Below are 22569 nucleotides of genomic sequence, written 5' to 3'. Positions count from 1 at the left end.
ATTTTGCACATTTATGTACTCATCAGTGAGTGCTGTAGTATTGGAGTGGAGGCAATTTGGGTAGGTGCTCTGTTTATAGAGTTGGGGTCATTTGTCTTTTGAAGGGATAATATCGGCGATATACTGGGGCCCGACAGAGGCTTCGAAGGCGGTCCCCAAGGTGGCCAAACCGCCTTCCAAGGAGGAAGTTGAAGAGATTTTGACTAGTGGAGTTTTAGAAAGAAGGTAAAAAAAAGGTCTCTATTTTTAGAGTGTTTGGCCATGTGTTCGTTTTTTGTGACCTGCTATTGGGTTATGGTTGGTTTGTATGATTCTAGTGAGCTGAATGTGTGCTGGTGCTAATGACTGATGTGAGATTTGGCGCATGGATTTCAGGTTAAGTTCTTGAACTATTTGCATAGATCAATGGTGTCCTTTAAGGTGGACTGTCGCTCTCGGTTGTCTTTGCCGATTTTTACAGTGCGGTTTAATCAGAGTACTAGCAATTAGCAAGGAGTACACAATAAAGCTGTCTAAGTATATTATATTAGTTAATCAAGATAGAATAAAGGTCAGCCTGTTTGGGCATGTAAGAAACTGCATATATCTCAAGAGCACCAATGGAAAATTTGTAGGAAAGAGTTTATGGAGATAGTCTTTGCATTTTCTTTCCTTCTGGTTTGATGCTGCTGTATAGTGTATGTTGATGAGCTCATTCAAGAATAATAGCTTTGTTTGCTCTAGTGAAGCTGTTGAGAGAGAAACAATAATTGCATATATTCTGTTGTTATGACTCGTGTTTGCTTTTCATGCAGTGGAGATAGTGATGGGGGATGTGGTTCCACTGCATTATCTGCTGCTGCTGCACTCGGGAGAAGTTCCAAGACGACCAAAGTTCAATCTGGTTTTGAGGATATAACTGAAGAAGATGAAGGTATGTTGCTTTCTGTTAGTACTTGGTTCTTATTTGCTTTTAATAAGTTTCTTAGTTCAATGGCTTATTCCTACATGGATCCCGAAAAAGTGGCATCAGAATGGATTCAATGCAAATGCCCCATCGAGTACTCAAGGACTCATTTAAATGGCATGTCACTCTTCCTCTTAATATCACTAACAGGGGCCAGCCAAACTCACCAGAACGAGTAATGGACGTATCATGAATCTTAGAATTATCAGAAATCCAAACATGGTCTAGATGTGCTTTCCAATCCTACTTCAAGAGCAAAGAAGGAAGTCTTTCCCTGTCAAAGCCCTTTTTGAGTCAATTAAACTCAGAATTCTATTGCCCCACTTATCATGCTTTATAAAGACAATGGATGCTGCCAAGTCTGCTTGCTATTAGGCGATTCAAACATGTCACTTGTTTCGAGAACACTACCACAGAAAGCTAAAGAAGGAGAATCGAAGTGACCATGCTTCTCCTGCTTTAGGCCAGGCTATTTTTCCCTTCCTGGCCACAGAAATAAAACAGTGTTCAGGAATATTTGAAGGAAAACATGCTAATTTTATGTCAACCCTTCTTGTTGCTCCTGCGCCTTTTTAGGATTTCAATTTAACTTTACATAAATGTCTAATCTTTCACGAAATATAATCTGTAATTCCACGGTTAAGAATCATAATCCATGAATGGATGCTTGTATAGCAACAAGATCATCAGCCACAAGTGAGAGGCCTTCTCCATTCATTACTTGAATGACTACAACAACTTCTTCTTCTGAAGACTAAATGTTGTGTGAGAACTTGGCCCAAGATTGCCTCTCCACCGGTTCTTCTTTATTGCGTAAGACTGGCTAGCTATCTAGCTTATTACAGAGCTTCTTGGGAAGTGAGGCAGCTAACAGTTACATGGACATAAAATTTAGTGCATGGTAGAATAGCTGAGAATCAGGATGGACAATCGCATTGAAATTTAGACTTAAATGGTTGTACCTTTGAGCTGCTGATCACATTTTAATCTGGTGGCAAACTATGAAGAAAACTGCATAATGACCCGTTATTGGAAGAGTGAGAGAAGAGGACGCCAGGAAAAAGTCAGGCAGGCCTCTGCCCGAAAGCCGCATTTTAGAGGCTGATCCCATTAATTGATCATGATGATTGGAAATGCTTAGAGCTGTTATGTTCCAAGCTTGCTTCCTTGTCTTCTTGACTGGTGGTAACATGATGACAGAAGGAAGGGAAAGGGGGGATTTTTTATCCTGAGAGTGACTACTTGGCTTTCAACCATATTGTATGAGTTATATTATTGTACATAGTTTGTTAAACGTGGAACAATGGAAGAGATCCGTGTCTTGCTTTATTTTCAGGAAATGGACTCATGTGAGCAGGAAACTAATGATGAGAACCAACCAAGCGCCAAAATTCCTCCTGTCTTTCGAAAGTGCAGGGACAACCTAAGTCACAATTAATTAGATGTACTTAAAAGCTGAATCTAACTAGAGGACTTTTGTGTGCATTTCATTTCCAAACAATTTAGAAATCTGACGGCATCAGTTCACACCTGTTCTGAAAGTCTTGTCACATAGATTTACGCCTTTCCAGTTCTTTTAGTTTGTTTGAAAATTAATAGAGAGTGCACATTAAGGTGGCCCCATTACATTTTATTGATCGATAGTCCTATAGATTCAGATGTGGTATTTGATGAATGGATTGTTAGGGACCTTTTTTCATCAAACTTGTTTCCCACTATTGCTGTGTTCAACATTGGTTTCGTTTTAGTTTCCACCATAAGGATGTGAGTGTTCTCTGTCCGGTTTAACCTTGATATCGTGGCTACATTAGTAGTCATTAATATCATATCGTTTTCCTCAGGGTGACGGACTCTGAAGAGCTTGAGGACATGTATATTAAACCTATGGAGTCTCTCATTGTTTGTGCGCGTACAGATGATGAAGTCAATCTTCTTGCAGCTTGTATATTCATGGCATAATCCATTTTTTTGCCGCGCTTTCCCTGGCTGTGCTGGGGTTCTCATAAAAACAGCTACTAATTAGTCAACTAATTGCGTAAAGCAGGTCTATTTATCGGAGCCATCAGATGATTGTGACTCAAATATGTATCTTCACCATGAAGTAGTTATTTCAGAATTTCCCCTCTGCACAGCATGGTTTGACTGTCCACTTGAAGGTGGCGGCAAAGGCTTTTTTATTTTGGCCCTTTCAAGAAAGATTATAATTGAATAGGAAGTGCATTAAGGGTTTCAAATTATATTTTATATTTTTTCCTTTTTTCTTTTCTTTTTCTTTTGTGAGGGCGCCAGAGGGACGCTGAAACCGTCACCCACCTGGTTTTGGCGCCCTCCTGCTAGCCCTAACAAAAAAGAAAAGAAAAGAAAAAAAGACACGACAAAATGTTATTAAGAATATGTAATAATAAAAAATTGAAGAATATGAAAGTATTATTTAAAATTTTCACGTCAACGCCAAAGAAGGCGCATCAACTTTGATTTGCCAAATAGAATAAATTGAAACAAATGTAAAAGATTTATATTGACAAAAAAAAGATTTAGAATTGAATTGGTACAATTAGAATAGCCATAAAATTTTTTTACTAATTTTCCCTTTGAAGGAGTGTAGTTAGAGTGTTACGTTATACATAGTCCGCAACTTTCTTTTTGTCTTAAACATAGGGCTAGATCATATTTTTATGTAATCATTCTAACCATTAAACACTTCACAAGCATATTATTAAGTGATCCACAATGTTGTCTACGGATTGAAGATTAAATAAAAATTCTTTTGAAGGTTAGGAGTAAGTATTGCATGCATTTGATGCATGTGAGTCTTTCTATCTCACTCATTATATCATGTCGGTCTTACATGGGACTCACATTATTCAATGGCTAAGACGGAGTGGGCTCACATGCTCTAAGTGTATGCATAATTTTTTCAAAGGGCATGGAATTCGTTATGTTTGGTTGGACATTGGGCATTCAAATTGTGGGTTTAGTGTCCACTTTGTCTAATTAGACAAGAATTTACGCCGCCTCCCATTGAGTTTTTGGGAAGGTCTTGAGGAAAAGGCAAAGAACTTTAGTTTAAAGGGTTTTTTTGAAATGCAAATAGTGTTTAGTAAAGTGCAATTTAAAAGTGCATTAGGAAGCAACTTTGATCTAAATGATGTTTAGAAAAATCGCACTTGTAAATGACTTTTGCTATTTTTTTAGAAATATAAAATCTCAAACTCTAAGTCAGATGCTAGCGAAGGGCTTAAGCTTTCGGTGAGCCATATTTGGTACCGCTGACCCCGGGGACCCTCGACAAGGTTGCTCGGGGTCGTACGGCCTCCGGCGGCCCTCGTCGGGGTCGCACAACCCTTGCTTGGGGTCGTCGGCGGTGAGATCCGGCTTCGTCGGCGACATCCAATGCTGGAAAATGGTGAGTTCCAAAATTTTGAGCAGTTAGCGAGGGCAAAATTGGAGAAAAATTATACTAGCATTCGGAAAATGACAAAGCCAAAGTTTCATACAAATGTGCCGTGCCTTTTAGAAATGCAATTGCATCTTCTCAAAGGAAGTCGAAGAAATTGCAAAACCGTGCTCGTATTTTACCCAAGGGCCTTTTGGTAGATCTCCATGAAATGTATGAAGGCCCCATTGCCAGTTCGGAAAGCACGATTCGCTTGTCTTGAGCAAGCTGGGGATGCGATCTCGACATTATTAAGAAAATGTATAGAGGTCTCGTCTCGCGCAGCTTAAAAGGCTTTTGCATGAGAAGGCCCAATTGGACGAACGCAATGTCGAAAACTTTTTTCTTTTTTTGGGCTGAAAATGGGCCTTTCATCTCTTAACGGGCCATGTTGCAGTTTCTTAAAACTCAATGTAGGATGAATCCATTTATTTCGCGAAAAATAAATTATTTGAAAAATATTTTCTTAAAAAAACAATGGCTTGTATCGCTTACAAAACTTGAATGAATAGAAATATTTTCATCATCCGCGAAAATTTTTAGAAAGAAATTGTTGTCAATGATGATTTTTTTTTTCACTTGATTAATTACTTCAAGTGATATAAGAGATTATTTTTTGAATAAAATATTTTCTAAACGATTTATTTTCCATGAAACAAGTTGAGCTTTAGTGATATCATAACCGCATAGACGCACGCATGAACTTGTGAGGTCCACTGCATGTGTGATATGTGTTGCCTGGGTTTTAAGGCTCCCATGTTAGGGAAAATCACCACAAAAGTCTTATATCTATTACAATTTTGTCAATTTCGTCTTATAACTTTTTTTTGTTGATTGAATCCTAAATATTTTATATTTGTGCCAATTCAATCCATATAGACACTGAACATCCTATGTAGTGTGACCGACACTAACGTAGATAATTTTTACTAATATATTTTTATATTTTTTTTTCTTCTTTTTTTTTTTTTTGCCTTTTCAGAGCCGACATGATACTACCTTTGACTTGCGGATAGTTTTAGCTTTTTTCCCTTGTATATTTTCGACTTTATAAATACAACCGAAGGTTTGAGTTGTGAAACGTATATCCCTTATATATGTTCTTTGTAGATGTGACCATTTGGACTTGAGTAGGTCCCGAGAGGATATAGGGAAAGGAATTTCCCGATATGGTGGAAAGATCTTCTCGTAAGTTCTCTCCATAATCCGTCCCTCCAGAAAAAAAAATAAATGGAGGAAACTTAAAGGCCTTTGGCTAGGGAAGATAGACCCCATATCATCTTCGGCCGGCGACTATTAGGTAGGCAAATATAGCGGCCTCCCGCACCTAGAGTCGCGGAGGGAAAGCTTCGCTTCTTGCTGGGTTGACTCGTGCCTTGCACAATGTCTTGTAACCGGCGTGAACAATTCTTAATAATATATATTTTTAATTTTCTTTTTTTTTTCTTCCTTTTTTTTCTTTTGATAGCCTCGGCTTTCTTCCCTCCCTATATTTTCGACTTTACAAATGCAACAAAAGGTTTGAGTTGTGAAACGTGTATCCCTTATACATGTTAACGTGTATCCTTTGTATACGTTCTCTGTAGATGTGACTGCACGAATGTTCAGCCCCTTTGCAAAAATTGACACCCCTATCTACGTGTGCACGACCACATCAAGAAACTCAAAACAAAAATATTCAAATGTCTTTACAAACTGAAAAAAAAAAAAAAAAGACACATGAGGAAGGGGAGACGCTAGGGAGCGGGAGATAGAGGTGGCACCTCCACCGCCGGTGAGATAGCCGGGCGAGGTCCGCAACCTTTGTTGATAGCAAGCGAGGGCCACAGGCAACTGTGCACCAAGGGTCAACTTACCATCAAGAGGCCGGGCCCAACCTTGCTCGAAACCGAATAGTGCCAAAGCTCGACCGGGCCCGAACCCTCTTCGAGCTAGGTCGGGTCGGTTTTTTTTTTTTTTAATCAAAATCACTTGACATGTCCATCGAAATAAAAATATTTTTATTGCCCATAAAAATATTTAGATATAAATTGCTGTTAAGAACGGTATATTTTTTATCGAATATATTTCAAGCGATACAAGTTAGTATTTTTAGGAAATATTTGTCAAAATATTTATTCTCCTGGAAATAAACAAAGCCTTAGTTACAATTTCATGCATGTTCCACCCTTTTAATGCGAGCTTTTTGTCCAATGATAATATGAAAAAACGGGTAAACTTTAGCCTATACTATGGACGAAGCCAACTTTCAAGTTTGGTATCCTTTTTAAATAATAAAGAGGAAGCTGCTAGCCTGACAATCGATCAATTATTTTTTTACCACACTATCTCTCAATCGCCGAGTACTTTATGTAAAACACGCAATGATGATGTATGGATTTACGGTTAAAATTGTACCATCCTTGACGATAGGGAATCATTTCCTTGACAAAAATATGTTATTCTCAATATTGAAGATTGAAAAGAAAATTACTCCAATATCCATGAATATCTACCTAACAAATATCCAATAGGTATGTTCGCCATAATCGACCTTTGAAATTCGTATTTCTATCCCTATTTTAGCGTAAAAGAAACCATCCACATTTATGCCCAATAAGATGCATGTAGCGCATGCGAGGAAACTAAGATATAAATAGAACATACTACTGCCGACAAAAATGAAAACTTTTGTTAAGATAATGAATCTTTTTGACATAACTAGAAGATTTATGTACACATATATGAACAAAAAACGTTCCAGCACTTACATTTCTTTTAGAAAGGTTGTTCACTAGTCTGAAAAGATTCGAATTTTAAAATTGCAGTACATTAGTTATATGATAAAATTATTAATTCACACATTCGACCATGGACAGAATACTTATAACATAAGTAATAACTAATATATTTGGAAAAAAAATAAACCTATGATCTTATAAAAATAAAAGATATTGTTTGTTTAATATGATAATATTCGAAAAGAGGATTGTTATATCTGAAAGGTCTTTAACCTTGGATTCGCATTTTCTGGGTCTACTTGGCAACCTCACAGCCACTATCATCTCACCAAGAATCTCCCACCTATGCTGACATTGGAGGACACCACGTGTTGTTGGATAGCCCTATCTCATTGTCCTATCCGAGGACTTGGTCCGATCCCCGAAATAGGAAGATAAGCTTTGCATCCATTATTAGTGAAATAAAGTGCGTCGAAACCCTTAATCTTCGTTACAAAAGTACGATTAAATCTTAAAATTATTAAGAAGTACATTTAAGCTATCAAATTAGTGCATCGGATTCTTTTCGATTAACTTGACGAGAATTACTAAAGTGTCTTTTTATTATTTTATTTCTTTTACATGGTATTAATCTTATTAACAAGTGAAGACGCTTTCGATGACCAAGCTTAACTGGTCAGGGAAATCTTACAATTTCTAGCACCAGTTTTTCAATCTCAGTCTGCTTTTAGAAGAGAATGCAAAATGTGTACAAATCAGAGGATGAGATTGTCTTTCTCTGTAGCAGTTGTCTACTTTAAAATGAACTACAAAAATGCATAGCCAAGAGATGCCCCGACTTTTCCGCGAGCAGATTTGTGAGCGATGATTTCCGACATGAAATGAAAACACAGCATAAACGTTTTCGTGCCATTGGACACAACACAACTTAACTTAAATTAGCATGAATTGACACATTTTCTTGCCGCTTTTAATCATAAAAGTTTCCTAATCATGTTGATATATTTTCATGATGACATGGGATGACACAAATATATCGTGCAAATAAGACGGCACGAGTTGCTGCCCGTGAACTGATAAATTTTAAGGAGATTAATCTTTTCAAGAACACATCCGCTATGCAGCAGCCACGTGGAGAGTGAAGAAAAAGCTCCAAACAAATATATGACGGATGGATAATGATGAGCCATTAAGGTCCTCTGTAAAGGGTCTTAGCACAACTTCAGACCAATCAATCACAGCATCACAAATAAATAAATATATATATATAAAACATTATTATATTTATGACAATTTAATTATATATATTTTTGATCAATTGAGTCGTAAATCTTATATGCCAATTGAGTCCATCTTGTTAATTTTGATTGAAAATTATTGACATAGACATCATCCATTCTATATGGTGTCGTGAGCTTCGACATGACTAATATTTAAAATATTTTAATTTTAACAAAAAAAACAACATAGAAAACTAAAAAAAATAAAATTTTCGACATTTTTGTCAGCCGCGTCACTTAAGATGACCGATTCCATGTCAGCGTTTTTTGGTTAAAATTAATCAGATGAACTAAAAATACCGTAAATGTAGAAGATTTAAGATAAAATTAATGAAAAAAAATTTAAAATTGGAGTGATAGAATTATAATAGATTTATAATTTTTTTTTAATTTTCCTAACACCACGTGGAGTCATCAAAGAGACTCGAAAAAATCTATCAAAGCCGACATCAACTGCACGAACTGGTGGAGTAGGGCGAGCCACGTAGGATACGTAGCAAAGCCAAGGATGGAATCTTGGACACCCAATCAAATGCGAGATAGAGATATCACAAGATAAGGCTCGTATCACTCCAGCCCCTGTATTTATATTCCACCAAACTTAACCAAATTCGTATCATTCTCGCCTTCCTCACTTCACCAAAGTCCTTGCATTCGAAGCGAAAATGGCAGCCTCCACCATGGCTCTCTCCTCCCCTTCCCTCGCCGGCCGGGCCGTGAAGCTCTCCCCGTCGGCCCCCGAGCTCTTCGGCAACGGGAGGGTCTCCATGAGGAAGACCTTCAGGCCCGGCCCCTCCGGGAGCCCGTGGTACGGCCCTGACCGCGTCAAGTACCTCGGCCCCTTCTCCGGCGACCCCCCCTCCTACCTCACCGGCGAGTTCCCCGGCGACTACGGCTGGGACACCGCCGGGCTCTCGGCCGACCCCGAGACCTTCGCCAAGAACCGCGAGCTCGAGGTGATCCACGCCAGGTGGGCCATGCTCGGGGCCCTCGGGTGCGTCTTCCCGGAGCTCCTGGCCCGCAACGGCGTCCAGTTCGGCGAGGCCATCTGGTTCAAGGCCGGGGCCCAGATCTTCAGCGAGGGCGGCCTCAACTACCTGGGCAACCCCAGCCTGATCCACGCCCAGAGCATCCTCGCCATATGGGCCTGCCAGGTCATCCTGATGGGGGCCATCGAGGGCTACCGCGTCGCCGGCGGGCCCCTCGGCGAGGTCACCGACCCGCTCTACCCCGGGGGGAGCTTCGACCCGCTGGGCCTCGCGGACGACCCCGAGGCCTTCGCGGAGCTCAAGGTGAAGGAGATCAAGAACGGGAGGCTGGCCATGTTCTCCATGTTCGGGTTCTACGTGCAGGCCATCGTGACCGGAAAGGGGCCGTTGGAGAACCTCGCCGACCACCTCGCCGACCCGGTGAACAACAACGCTTGGGCCTACGCCACCAACTTTGTCCCCGGAAAGTGAGCGAGGGTCTTATGCAGACGAGAGGGATTTTGTGACGATTTTTTTTTTAATGTGTCCTCTTCTCGTGTAAATTCATGCAAATTACCTAATGGAGAGCCGAGAATAATGTGACCCTTTTGTGTCCTGCCAAATTTTATCGCTGGTCTACTGTCCTTGATGTGAGAATTGCCCATTTGCTCGCTGTCCGGAATCGAGAACCACTCACTACTAAAAGTCAGTCTTACAAAATGAGTATGGAAATCGCCCGCTGATTTCATGGATCCATTCGAGCACCGAACCGGGGTTCTCGGGTAGATCCATGGAGCGATCCTACCGAGCATCAATAGTAAAGAATACCCTCGGATAGTCACAATTTGCTTATTTCCTCGAATATGTTGCTCGATCAATTAGACTGCCCATGGGACATGTACGTGATTGAAAACTTAGAAGGGCATAGATAGAACTCTTATCTTGTAAACACTTTGGCTTCCCTCGCAAATTAAACTAAATACAAGAAATCCCAAGTAATTATCCTCGTGAAATTCATTTACACCTGCACAATCTGCACACTCAAATTTCAATCATCAATTTCTTTCCTGCCATATAATCTGCACAAGAGAGCAAAATATTCCCGAATAAAAAGGGAAATTCAAGACTTTTCCATATAATTTGCACAGCACAGGCAGCTTCTTCAAAATGAAAAGAAAAGAAAAAAAAGGACTGAAACATAAGCCGACACTAATGACTCGTTAGTATGCAACAACCTTGTGATATCAGCACATTCAACAACAAAAGCACTTAACTCTACATATATATGTTCATATCTCGTTTGGTTTGGGCAATCCGAGTGAGCAACCATCACCCCGAAACTCGGAATCGGACCCGTACTCACCGGTTCTCATTTATAGGAATTGGGAACCGAACCCTTCCTCAAGGTTACCGGCTGGTTCAGTTCGGTTTGGGCGACTCCCAGTTCTTTTCCACACCACTGCCTAGGAGAGAGATTAGCCTAAGTTAGGAAATTAGGATTAAATTTGCTAATCGGTATACGGAGAAGCTAATTATTTGTTCAAAAGGGCAAGGCTACCGTGACGGTGCCATTACTTTCGGTGAGTGACGGGCCGACTGGGGCCACCCGTTTTCATTGTTGGAGAGAACAACCGGGTTGGACATGGCCAGTTCGTCGGGCTCGCCGGTTTCGGTTCAAGAACCGGTGGTTCTTGTTCCTAAAAAAGGTGGAACCGCCGGTTTCGGGCCGGTTCTAGTTCCAGGTTGGAATCCGAAATAGAATCGGCCCGGAATAGGCGGTTCCCGGGCACAACAACTCTTTCCTCCCGGGCCTCTCCCCCCCTCTTTTTAAAAAAAAAAAAACTGGGTCGGAACCGTGGGCCCGGTCAACGGGCTGGTTTTGGGCCTCCGGTTTTATTTGGCCATGTCTAGATTGGGTTCTATATTTAAAGAAATAAACCAATGGCGTCAATAAAGGGGAGAAAGAAATAGCCCGTGGGATAATTTAAACTATTCAAACTCAATACATACTTCCACCAAAAAGAAAAAAAAGAAAAGAAAAACTCAATATATACATATAAAGACCTACTTCGACAAACAAAACATCAACATATACCTACGTAGAGAAATCGAATCGTTACTTGAACTAAATATAACCCGACATGATACATGATACACTTACCTTAAAGATGTCATGAACTAGCTAGTCCTCACCGATTTTCATATAAGAAAGAAGGATTTTAAAGACATTAAACGCGAAAATGGCGCTAAGTAAATTTTAATAACCAAACATGGTAATTACAGCAAAAAAGAGTTGGGGGGCGGGGTGGGGGGGGTGGGGGGTGGGTGTGGGAGGGAGGGACAGAAAGGAGAAAAACACAGATATGATATTACACAGGTATCATCATCCTTATTTCACACTTATATATAATCTTCAAAATTTTGGTCGTTACTTCTGTAGATTTTTCACGTTTGTCTCATATCTCAAATTATATTACTTTTAAATTTTGTAGTAAATACCAGTACGCGACCAGCAAATATGTGATGTAGATTTTTCATTTCACCTTTTTCTTTTTTTAAATAAAAGATGGTGGAAGAGGCAGATAAATCTCGCAACGGCCGCAGAAATTTTCAGCTTAAGCCATAACAATCCAGTACCTATGTAGTATCGACACGACACGGCATGCCGACATGTGATTGCTCAAAAAATAAAAAATTTCTACACGTTTAGACACGTTGTATATTAAATATATAACTTTTTCATATATACATGATAAATTATTATTTTTACAAATAAATAAATGGATAAAAAGAGCCCTAGAATGATTGATAAAAAAAAAACAATCCTCGTCTATCAAACAGAAATCAAACTCAGAGCATAGAAAACGATCTTACTACCAACTATCCAAGTCAGAAGCCTCTGATTAAAAAATAAATAAATAAAGTCAGAAGCCAACAAAGAATGAGATCCTCGAAGCCAAAAGTTCTTAAGGGGTAAGGTCGGCAAATTATAATTTTTTAAGGGCAAAAAAGTCAAAATGAGAAAGGCCCAACCCTAATTTTGGATCTCTTCTCGAGTCTGTTCGCATCCTCTCTTCGCAACCTTCGCGCTCTGTCTTGCGCCGTCTGTCGCCTCCCCTCAACTCGTCGCCGCTCGCAACCTTGCGGCTGCCGGCTTCGTCTCAACCCGCCTCCTCAGCTAGCCTCGGCTTCTATGGTAAACTTTCTGATTTCTAGGAAGACTTGATGAATGACAGCCGTGTTTGATGGATGTATTCGATGAACGATATTCCTCACGTGTCCGTTCTATTGACCTCATGTCGAAACTCGGACACGTATGTTCGAGTTGTTGATCGCGTGTTCGGCCGTATCCGGCGCTTGTCGGACACTGACTCGTATTCGACACATGAACACAGATCGGACGAAATTTTCCATCCGTTTACTTCTAAAGTTCAAAGAACTTTCATTTCAGTGTTCGTTCCGTCATGACTTTACTTTGCTTTTGGGATTACCCCATGGCATGCCACATGATATGTTTTTGCCACGTCGTCTACATTCGATGAATGACTATTATCTTACCGATTTATCATCTTCAAAAATTTTATTGTAGAGTTTAAATTTCCAAAAATGAATTCACGGAAAGAAAGCACATCATATATTTTCTCAACGGATACAATTTGCTCTTAAACGTAATTTCGTAATATATAAAAAAAAAGGGGCGTGGTGTTCTAGTTAACTAAGAATGAAATAAACTGTATAATTTATTCCCATAAGCAAAACTTCTTGAATGATACAAATCTTTGTCCTAGCTATATAGTTTCCTTAAACAAACCAAAATTTAACTAACTGAGACCGATGATATAGTTTTAATGAACTCACGAAAAATTTAAGGAAAAACAAATCTACGACTCGTTCGAAACATGCATTTTTCACGTTTCATTTATTTTTGTTTCTCATTGGAAATCGAGCTATTTATTGCAGTTTATTAAACTTGAAATAGGGAAAGAAGCCCGTGAGTTATTCTCGCTCTTTATAAAATTATCTCTGCGACTCGACGCTGGCCATAGGCACCTCCTCCGCTCCTCCGCTGGACTGGACGACGGCGGCGGCGTTGCAGATCGGCATCTGTGGGGACCCGGTGCCTGTTCTCCAACTGGTTTTCACTCGTACGTTCCTCTCCCTAATGGGCGATTTCAATTCACGGGATAGGTTCATGACTACTAGTCTTGTTCATCTTCGATTCGTCGATTCAGCTCGCGCCTTTCTGTCCTCTCGCTTCTCCTGAATTTGGACATATCCCTCGTGTATTTTTCTATCTCATGGTACAGCGAGGAACAATCCAAAGTAGTGTTCTTCTCTCTTTGGGGTCGATTTTGATTGCTGCTGTTTGCGTATTGAAGCTCTTGAGTTGCCATTTCTGCACGCTTTTATGAACTCTGGTTCGAGTGGGCATCTCTGTTTTGTCGTAATTTATCAGAATCGTTTCATATCCTGAGGCACTAGATGCTAAAACCAAAACCCAAGTGCAAAGTCTGCTTTTGGGCTTTAAAGATCTATGCAGTGTCTGATGGGGGATCTGATGTTCTTCAGCAGTTAAAATCTTCCGCGATTGTTTTGTTTCTTTGCGCAGACCTTGTGTGGCGATAGCCGGAAGGGATTGCAGTTCACGTGACGGGACGTGTCTTGCAGTTTGCACCCTTTTAACTTTAAGCCACAATCCTATCGTCTCCCTCGCTTTCTCTCTCTATAATCTCCATCATCTCTCTCTCCCCCTCCCTCCACAGACTTCTTCAGAGCTGGATCTCAGTCGACGTTGTCGATTGAAGATGAGCCAGTACGACCGACAAAACCAAATCTCAGGTAACGATCGAACCCATCCTCCAGCCCATTTCGATTTCGATTCCTCTCCCTGGAATTTCTCGCCGATTTTGTCTCGGCAAATTCACTTCTTTTCTCGCGGCGGGATCTGGCCGTCGCCGACCTCGCAACCTACCTCGCCTCCTCCGACATCACGTGCCGCCTCTCCCCCCCCTCGCCAACGTCCTCCACTACCATGTGCTCCTCCAGTTCGTCTCCTCCTCCGATCTCCACCAGATTCCCCTCCGGGCACGCGTTGACTGCGTGTCGAAATTCGGACACGCGTTGACCCCGGAGGAGTGTCCGTGCTACATAGCCGGCTACAGCATCCTCACTCGCGATTACTCCGAAATCTCCAAGTTGTACGCGCCTTGATGAATTTCTGCTGCTTTTTGAGCTGAATATCCGTGTTTGATGCTCTTAATCATTCCAGAACTTAAAAAGTGTCAGTTCGGTCATTCGGCAAATTTTCGGTCTTCATTGATGATTTAAGAGGATTTCGTTCTCTCTCGCAGAATGAGTTGTAATTGTGTCGCTTTACATTACTCCTGTTATTTCTGGTTTTCGTGTGTAGGGCTCAAATATTTGACGTTCTCCGTTCTGATTTTGTTGATTCAACTGAGCTATGATCCTGCAGGTTAATCATAAGGGCACTCATGGGAAATAAAGTTTCAATCTTGAATTAGCAAAAGGAAGCACATGCCATTTCCTGTGCAGATCATGGCTCTCGGCTATGTTGTAGCTGCTCTTACTGCTCTTGTTCTTCTGATATCGATCCGGTTTCTATATGTTGTACATCGGAGTGGCAAACTGCTCCATGGGAAATCTCAGAGAAGCTATAGTACCCTCATTGTTTTAGGCTCAGGTTAGCTAAGTAAATGGTTTACTTTTTAGCTTCTTTCTGGATTTCATTCTCTGTGAAAAATTGTGGTTATACTATGTCTATGCATCGATTTTTGCAGGGGTCACACTGCCGAGATGTTGAATCTCTTGTCTGTGTTGGAGAAAGATAGGTTTGCACCTAGATTCTACATCGCGGCTGCCACTGACAATATGAGTCTCCAAAAAAGCTCGCTTGATGGAGGACTCTCCGAGTGACGCGGTAAAGCGCTTATAGCTATCTATAAGGATATGGCAGCTGCATTTCCTGCTTTCTGCTTGTGATACTTCTTTATAATTGCTGTTATTGTTCTTATCAAACTTTTAAACTCCATTGTTCGTTCAAAAGATGCTTCAAATCATTTTGCGTATAAGGATTCACATTCAATATGAGTTTTTGATTGTGCCGAGACATTCTTGTTTATGGAATAGGAATGTAGATTGAGCTCATTTGTAGGCGGGGGAGGATCAGCTCGTTGAGGAGAGTGGAAACCAATTCCAGCTGCAGATTTGAAAAATAGCAGTCCTATCGGAGACCCTTCACTTGTTTTAGAGTCAACTTGTGGTAGTTTTAATTACTTGAAATAGACTTAACTATAGCTATACGAGGCTGTTGGGATAAAGGAGCTAATTTAGTCAGTTTCCTTCATGGAGGGGTAACCATATACAAGAGTCACTAAATCATTGGGGAAGTTCGAGTTGGGGAAAAAATCAGTGGGCAATAAGGTGAATTGAATCTTTTAGCTATTTCTAGGGAAGTAGTTTTTTTTATTTCAGGGTCTTGGTTGCCATACTTGTTTGCTGATTAAATTTTGTGATGTGCATTAGAAACATGAGATTACCAGCACATAGTTTGATACCGTTAATGATAGATCTTTGCTAGGAGATGGTGATGGTGTTAGAGCCCTACCTGTCAGATTCCATGTTTCACATATTTGTGCAAAAAGTACTGGAAGAGGGTCTTTTGTGAAGCAAGTGGCATGCTAGTCGGTTGACTGCAGATGCGTGTTTGTACGAAAAAGGAATAAGACTTAATATATCAAATCACTCAACTGTGTCCACACAACAGACATAAAATAGTACATTGCAACCAAAGTTTTTGGACACCTTGTTGCTAAAGATTTTCTTGTAAACTGTTTTATGGTAACGGCTAACTTTGTTGCCTGTTGACGACTTTCCACTCTTGTAATAACACTCCCATAGAAACCTAGTTTCAAGAGCGAGGCAACCTCGCATTGAAACAATCCATACTGACTAACTATTTGGGTTCAATCTGAAGAAATTATACCGAAGTGATTATTTGCGTGGCTGTGCTAGAATCCAATCATCTTTTGTGGGAAGTAGTAAGGCAAAGATTGATTAATGGACAAAATAAAAGAAGTAATTGTGGTCGACTTCCTAGTTGGATAGTGCTAAATCCAGTTCCGCTTGAATAAGAAACTAGAACAAACTTTTGAGATTTCATCTTCCATATTGTGCTATCGTATGTGCATAGTCTATAGCATCTGTGGCTTAGTGTCATCGTCTTCCCGTGATGACTCATTATTGCTCAACACAAACTCGAAGAATACTTCTTTTTGCAGGATTTAATCCTCCGTGGGTTCATATTTTTTTCATAAATTTGGGGCGTCAATTTCAGTTGTCACTAGTTTAGTTGGACAGAACACACACACAGATATGCACACACACATACATACAGAACAAGCATGTGATCCTAAATGAAGAAAAGCATGTGGCTCCCATTAGAGCAGTCGTCTGTTGCTGGCTCAGCCGGAGCCATGTCATTCGCTCATTCTATCTTTTGTTGATTGCAGCTGACATTTGTTATATACCACAGTATTTACTGAGAGATCTCCTGCATGTGTAGGCTGGGGTCAAGGTAGGGAAAACTGCAAAGTATTTGCAGATATACCGGAGCAGAGAAGTCGGTCAATCATATGTAACTTCTGTTTGGACGACTTTAGTTGCCACAAGTCATGCACTATACCTCATGATTCAACTCAGACCAGAAGTGGTAATGTCTTCCTATAATTTTCTTCTTGTTTTAGTTAGTTATAAATTTGCTTTGCGTACTTGATGGATAACGTTCACCTTGGAAGTGCAGATCCTCTGTAATGGCCCCGGGACGTGCATTCCACTCTGTGCAATTGCCTTCTTATTCAAGGTTTGAAATTCCACTCTGTCGGTGGTTTCTTTTTGCAAATTGTGGAGGATTCATGTATTGATCTGTTTGTCATTAGACACTGAAAGACAGCTATGGAAACTGTGGCAGGTTCTGGGAATCAGATGGTCATCTATATTTTACATGGAGAGCATAGCTAGAGTGAAAAGACTGTCTCTAAGTGGATTGCTTCTCTACAAATTACGAGTAGCTGATCAGTTTTTCGTGCAGTGGCCACAGCTGCAGAGAAAATATCCTCGTGCCGAGTATGTGGGTTGTCTTATGTAGGTGATTAAGGTTTGTGTCTTACACACAGAGAGAATCATGTGTCTAATTCAAAGCAACAATTATGAGGCGGCGGCAGCATAAATACCGACTTATTAACAGTATTCCTGCTCCGGAATAAGGGAGGCTGAACTGATTTTACCAGAAGGCGCACAGCAAGCATATTTGGTAGTTCTTGCTTCCAAGAAGATGTATTTGGCTCGGCTCGAGTATTGTCGTTACAAGAGGATATGCTAATTATCTGAACAGTGTAGAGGCTGAAGTACATAATTATCGATATGTTGTGTTGATATGGTGCACATTGTGCCTCCGCATTCGTTTGAATTCTGCATGCTGGTTTAGGGGGGAAAATTGGTGTTTGGGCAGCATTTGTTCGAATCCGACCCAAATCCGATCTTTGCGATACCAACCCTCATTCTTATAACATTTTTCATTAAATCAATTTTTAAGGAATATACATTGAGAAAATTACTGTTTGGAATTTTCGAATTTTTACGAGAGAAATAGCAAATTGCTCGTGGTTGAGACGATTCGCTTGCAGTTCGTCCCGGTAGACAAACAAAACTGAGGAAACTAGTGGGTGATTCGCCGGTACATCCTGACGTCCGGGTAAAAAAACATGCAAGCTCTTCTGTGAGTCACATCCAATTTTGGTCCTCAAAACTACTTCTTCCTGCTTCTCTTTCCTTTTTTCTCAGGTCACATAACCGAGTTACAATGTCAATTCCAATTGCCATCATCCAAAATTCAACTAGAGAACACTGTTTAGGTAGATATCAATTTGTACTCCTAATGTCATCGCGTATTCAGATATAAACGTGAAAAATTGTACGTATAATCTGTGTTTCATAAACAGTAATTTTACCGATATGTAAATTTTTTTTTATCTATTGTAAATATACGAAACAACTCCAAATCGAAACTTTAATCCGATAATAATGACGTCGCAAACAATAAAAGATCGTGAAAGATCATTTGGCAAAAAAAGAAAGAACGAAAACGAACTTCATCTATTCATATTTGTCATCAGGAAAGACAAGAACATAAGTTGGACATGATTTTTACTTCGCAATCGTGCGTCGTCTCCCGAAAACTTGAACCCTAAGTTGAAAGCCAATAAGACTTGCAAAACCAAACAGAAGAAGAAATTAACAAAAGGAATTTGATAAAATCCCTAATTATGTTCAACTAATAAAGCGGATTAGACCCATATTAACAAGAATATTGCAGTTCGGCAAGAAGGGCAGCATCCATGTCCATGCTTATGTCCATGTCCGTCGCAAGCAATCGGGTGTAGAAACCCGAATCACCGCACTGCCCGACTCTATCGGCGATCAACTTCTGCAAAGCCTCCAGCGACGCCACGTAATGCTCCAGCTCCTCCTCCTCCTCCATGCCGTCCACGACCGCGTCGTCCAGCCACCACTTGCGCTTCCCGGCCTCGGCCGCGGTCCTCGCCGCCTCTCTCTTGGCCTCCTCGAGCTTCGCGACGGAATCCTCGTACCGCTTCCTGTGCGCGGCCGCTTCTCCGACGGCGGCGGCGGCGTCGTCTCTGGTCACGTCGCCTGAGAGGTAGCGGTCGACGAGGGCGTCCGGGGTGGACGGGTGGGCGAATGCGAAGGGGCTGCCGTGGGGCGAGTAGGTGATGACGGCGACGTCCGCGCCGCAGAGGAGGGAGAGCTCGGCCGCCTTGCGGAAGAGGCCCTGGTGGCGCTTGGAGAAAGTGACCTCCCGCGCGCTCTCCTTCTCGATGAGCCTGCACTCGACCCGCCGGCGCTTGGGCGCTCTCTTTGCCGCCTCCATCGTGGGTGACGGGCGATGGGATGGTCTATCGACTCTGGTCTTCACTTTTTGCTTCTTTCTCTCTCTGGCAAGTCCCCCAGACAACAAACAGATCTGGTTTTTCGTTTCTTTGAGAGAGAGAGAGAGAGAGAGAGAGAGAGAGAGTGATGAAGACGAAGAAGGGAGCAGAGATCTTGAAGTGGGTAATGTGCATGCAAGAACAGGGCGGGGATCGGAGCTTTCTTGAAATATATTTCTTTTTCTGTTTTTTTTTTGTGGGAAATATTCTATTTCTTATTTATTTTCCTTTTCTAATTTCACCCTGAGCGGATGCGGCAGCCCGACGCCGACGAGTTCGAGTATACCCAGGTTGGTTGCCCGTCCGCTTAAAGAACGCTTTTTTATTCCGCATTTAGTAAGGAACGCAGTTTTCAGGAAATGGGTTTTTACTGAACGTCTGAATTTGTTGCGGGAGTTTGTGAAACGCTTGTGTTTTAGCTCGACTTCGATCAAGAAATTGGAGGAGGAGGAGGGGGAGGAGGATAATCGTTCGCAGCTTTTCGCTTGCCGAGAATCTGTACGCGACCGGGCCAAGGGCTGAACCTGAACCCATCCGAAGAATAATCCAAACCGGAAGCGGGTGCAGAGTCTCTAGTCTCCAGGTACAAATAAATGCAGACGTGGCCACTGGCCGTGAACCACCGGTTCCGGTTCGTGGCCTAGATGGAACCGGAACCGGCCCTTGTAGGGGTGGCCCAGGTTTCGGTTCGGAACCGCCGGTTCAAGGACCGGTTCCGGTTCTGAATTTAAAATTTAATTTTAAATAATAAATTATGAAATAAAAAAATAATAAATTACCAATTATAAATTATAATCAAATTGTACATTGTAATCAAATTTGGAGAGAAAAAAAAGGAGAGGAAATAGGCTTGAACTTAATGAATTATCATTAAGCCCTTACATATCTTATGGGGAATAGAATAATCAAACTTCATGTAATTCTTTTAACTTTGATAAACCCTTACAAGCTTGAGCCTCCACAGCATCCGAATTTAATCTTGAATGACGGTCGTCCAAATTAATCCTCTAGCGCTAAATGTTTGTTCAACTGCAATCATTGAAGAATGATTTGCTAACATCTATCTTGCAATGAGAGCAATGATTGAGAATCGGGTTGAATAATTCTTCCACCACTCCAGAATTTTGAAATTTGTGCTGTGTTCAGAATCATGGAACTCAAAAGCAATGGTTAAATAGTTTTCTAATTCAAAAATATTATCCGTTACTCCCTTTTGTCTTTTTTGCATACTAATGAGCAGATTGTACCATCTATTAAGTTTACAACTATCCTCCCTTTTGAGACACTAGGTTGAGAAGATCCACTATCACCTAAACCATATCTACTACAAAATTCATTATATAATGCTACTATAGCGTCTTTAACCTCTACTTGTATAGTTTTAATATCTATTATTTCATTAAATGTAAACAATTATAATAATAATCCTTCAATAATCATACAAACCATCTAATTTAGTACGTGGATCGAAAATAATAGAAACCAAATAAACAAGAGGATTGCATGCATAATAATGCAGCCATTTTGCTTTTATTGCTATAATAGTCGGAGCTAATTGAGCATCTTTTTCATATTCACAGAAAACACCAGCAAAGTTAACACACTCTATTAAAAATAAATTTGTAATAGGATAATAAACACCAGATAAAATATAAGTTGTATTATTAAAACCTTTCAAAAAATCTAATTTTTTTTTTCAAACAACCCAATCTTGCGGAAGTAAACTAATTTCGAAAACATTATCAGAAATAAACTCACACAATAAATCTTTATAAGCAAATGATTGATAAAACAACTTGTAAGTAGAATTCCAACGAGTCGGAATATCTTTTGGAAATTTTTTTGAATTTTGTCCATGTCATTTACAAAATCTGCCCCATTCTTTCATAACTTGGGGAAGACTCCATAAAAATTTAATTGCTCTCTTTATTGAGGTGAGAAAAGTCTCAAGAGTTTGTAAACCATCTTGTACACATAAATTTAAAACATGGCAAGCACATATAATATGAAAAAATTATCCGCCAAAAGAGGGTTTACAAATATTTTCTAAATCGGGAATGAAAGTGGTATTTGACGCGAAATTATCAAAACCAATTGAAAAAAATTTATTAATCAAATTATATTCTTCTAAATCTTGCCTAATTATTCTATAAATATTATTGGTTGTATGCCTTTCATCAAATACTCGAAATGCAAGTACTCTTTTTTGAATGTTTCAATCGTTATCTATCCAATGACATGTGATACCCATATAAGAATGAATTTGCTAAGGATCACTCCAAATGTCGCTATTTATATGCACACGTCCATTGAAATCCTTAAAAAAGTTTTGCAAAGCCTTTTTTTGTTTTTTATAAACCCTAAAAAGTTCGCGTTTAAGAGTAGTTTTCGGAACATGTTTTGCTTTCGGAGTACATGCGGTGTTTATAAAAAAATTCAAATGAAAATTTTCACCAATAGTAAATGGTAAATGTTCAATGGCAACATACTGAGCTAATGTTTCTTTATAAAGTTCATCACTGTAATGAAATAAAGGAGAAATGTTAGGATTGTCATACCCAAAAATTTGTTGTTGCTTGGTGTCGATCTCCGTTTGCGTTGCATGTTTTTACGTCGCATGTTTTTACGTCGGATGTCGACGGTATGTTCCATAGCCGTGTCCTTTATTAAAATTGTATGATTTTGTACAATATTTACAGTTTATCTTGTATTTGTCTCCGCTTACATGTACTTTGTCGAAGTATTGTCATAAGTTGGATGTACTCTCCTAGGCCTACCGTTCCGGCTCTTTTGCTGTTAACATTTCTTCGACGCCAGCAGCGGGATGAAAACTTTCTTGCGTTGGGACGTGCTTGACATTGGGAACATAATTGATATCATCATCATCGTCTATCCAACATGTAAACTCACGATGATCATATTGATTATGAAGTTGAGGATAATTGGATTCCCCTATCCCCATTTGCATCAACCTCTTTTCCTTGTCACCAGCTCCGCTTTCACTTGCCATTTTTGTCGGAGAATTGAGCGGAAAACTGATTTAGAAAATTGAGTCAGAATTGAGCGGATTGAGAGAATTTGAGAATTGAGAATAATGGAAAAAAATTGTGACAAAAAATGAAAGGGAGAATGATATTTATAAAAAATTTTAGAATGAACAAAAAAGAGTGGAATCGTTGCATTGCAACGGCCATATT

General features: G+C 40.3%; 2 protein-coding genes across 2 annotated transcripts; both read left to right on the top strand.

Moving 5' to 3' along the window:
- Positions 1-8988: 8988 nt before the first annotated feature.
- On the top strand, positions 8989-9964 carry LOC115757015 (chlorophyll a-b binding protein of LHCII type 1-like). The gene has a single exon (XM_030697078.2). The coding sequence runs from the start codon at positions 9048-9050 to the stop codon at positions 9840-9842; it is 795 nt and encodes a 264-aa protein (XP_030552938.1). The 5' UTR covers positions 8989-9047; the 3' UTR covers positions 9843-9964.
- Positions 9965-14612: 4648 nt separating this feature from the next.
- On the top strand, positions 14613-17992 carry LOC125312466 (UDP-N-acetylglucosamine transferase subunit ALG14-like). Its single transcript, XM_048275700.1, is given in 6 exon segments — positions 14613-15052; positions 15149-15251; positions 15253-15288; positions 16933-17079; positions 17170-17229; positions 17338-17992. Coding segments are annotated over 6 exon segments (690 nt in total). The 5' UTR covers positions 14613-14885; the 3' UTR covers positions 17515-17992.
- The last annotated feature ends 4577 nt before the right edge of the window (positions 17993-22569 follow it).

The sequence above is a fragment of the Rhodamnia argentea genome, chromosome 3, assembly GCF_020921035.1.
Source record: "Rhodamnia argentea isolate NSW1041297 chromosome 3, ASM2092103v1, whole genome shotgun sequence".
Classification (NCBI taxonomy): Eukaryota; Viridiplantae; Streptophyta; class Magnoliopsida; order Myrtales; family Myrtaceae; genus Rhodamnia; species Rhodamnia argentea.
The sequence above is the reverse complement of the archived record's forward strand: the minus strand, read 5'-3'. Positions and strand labels throughout refer to the sequence as shown.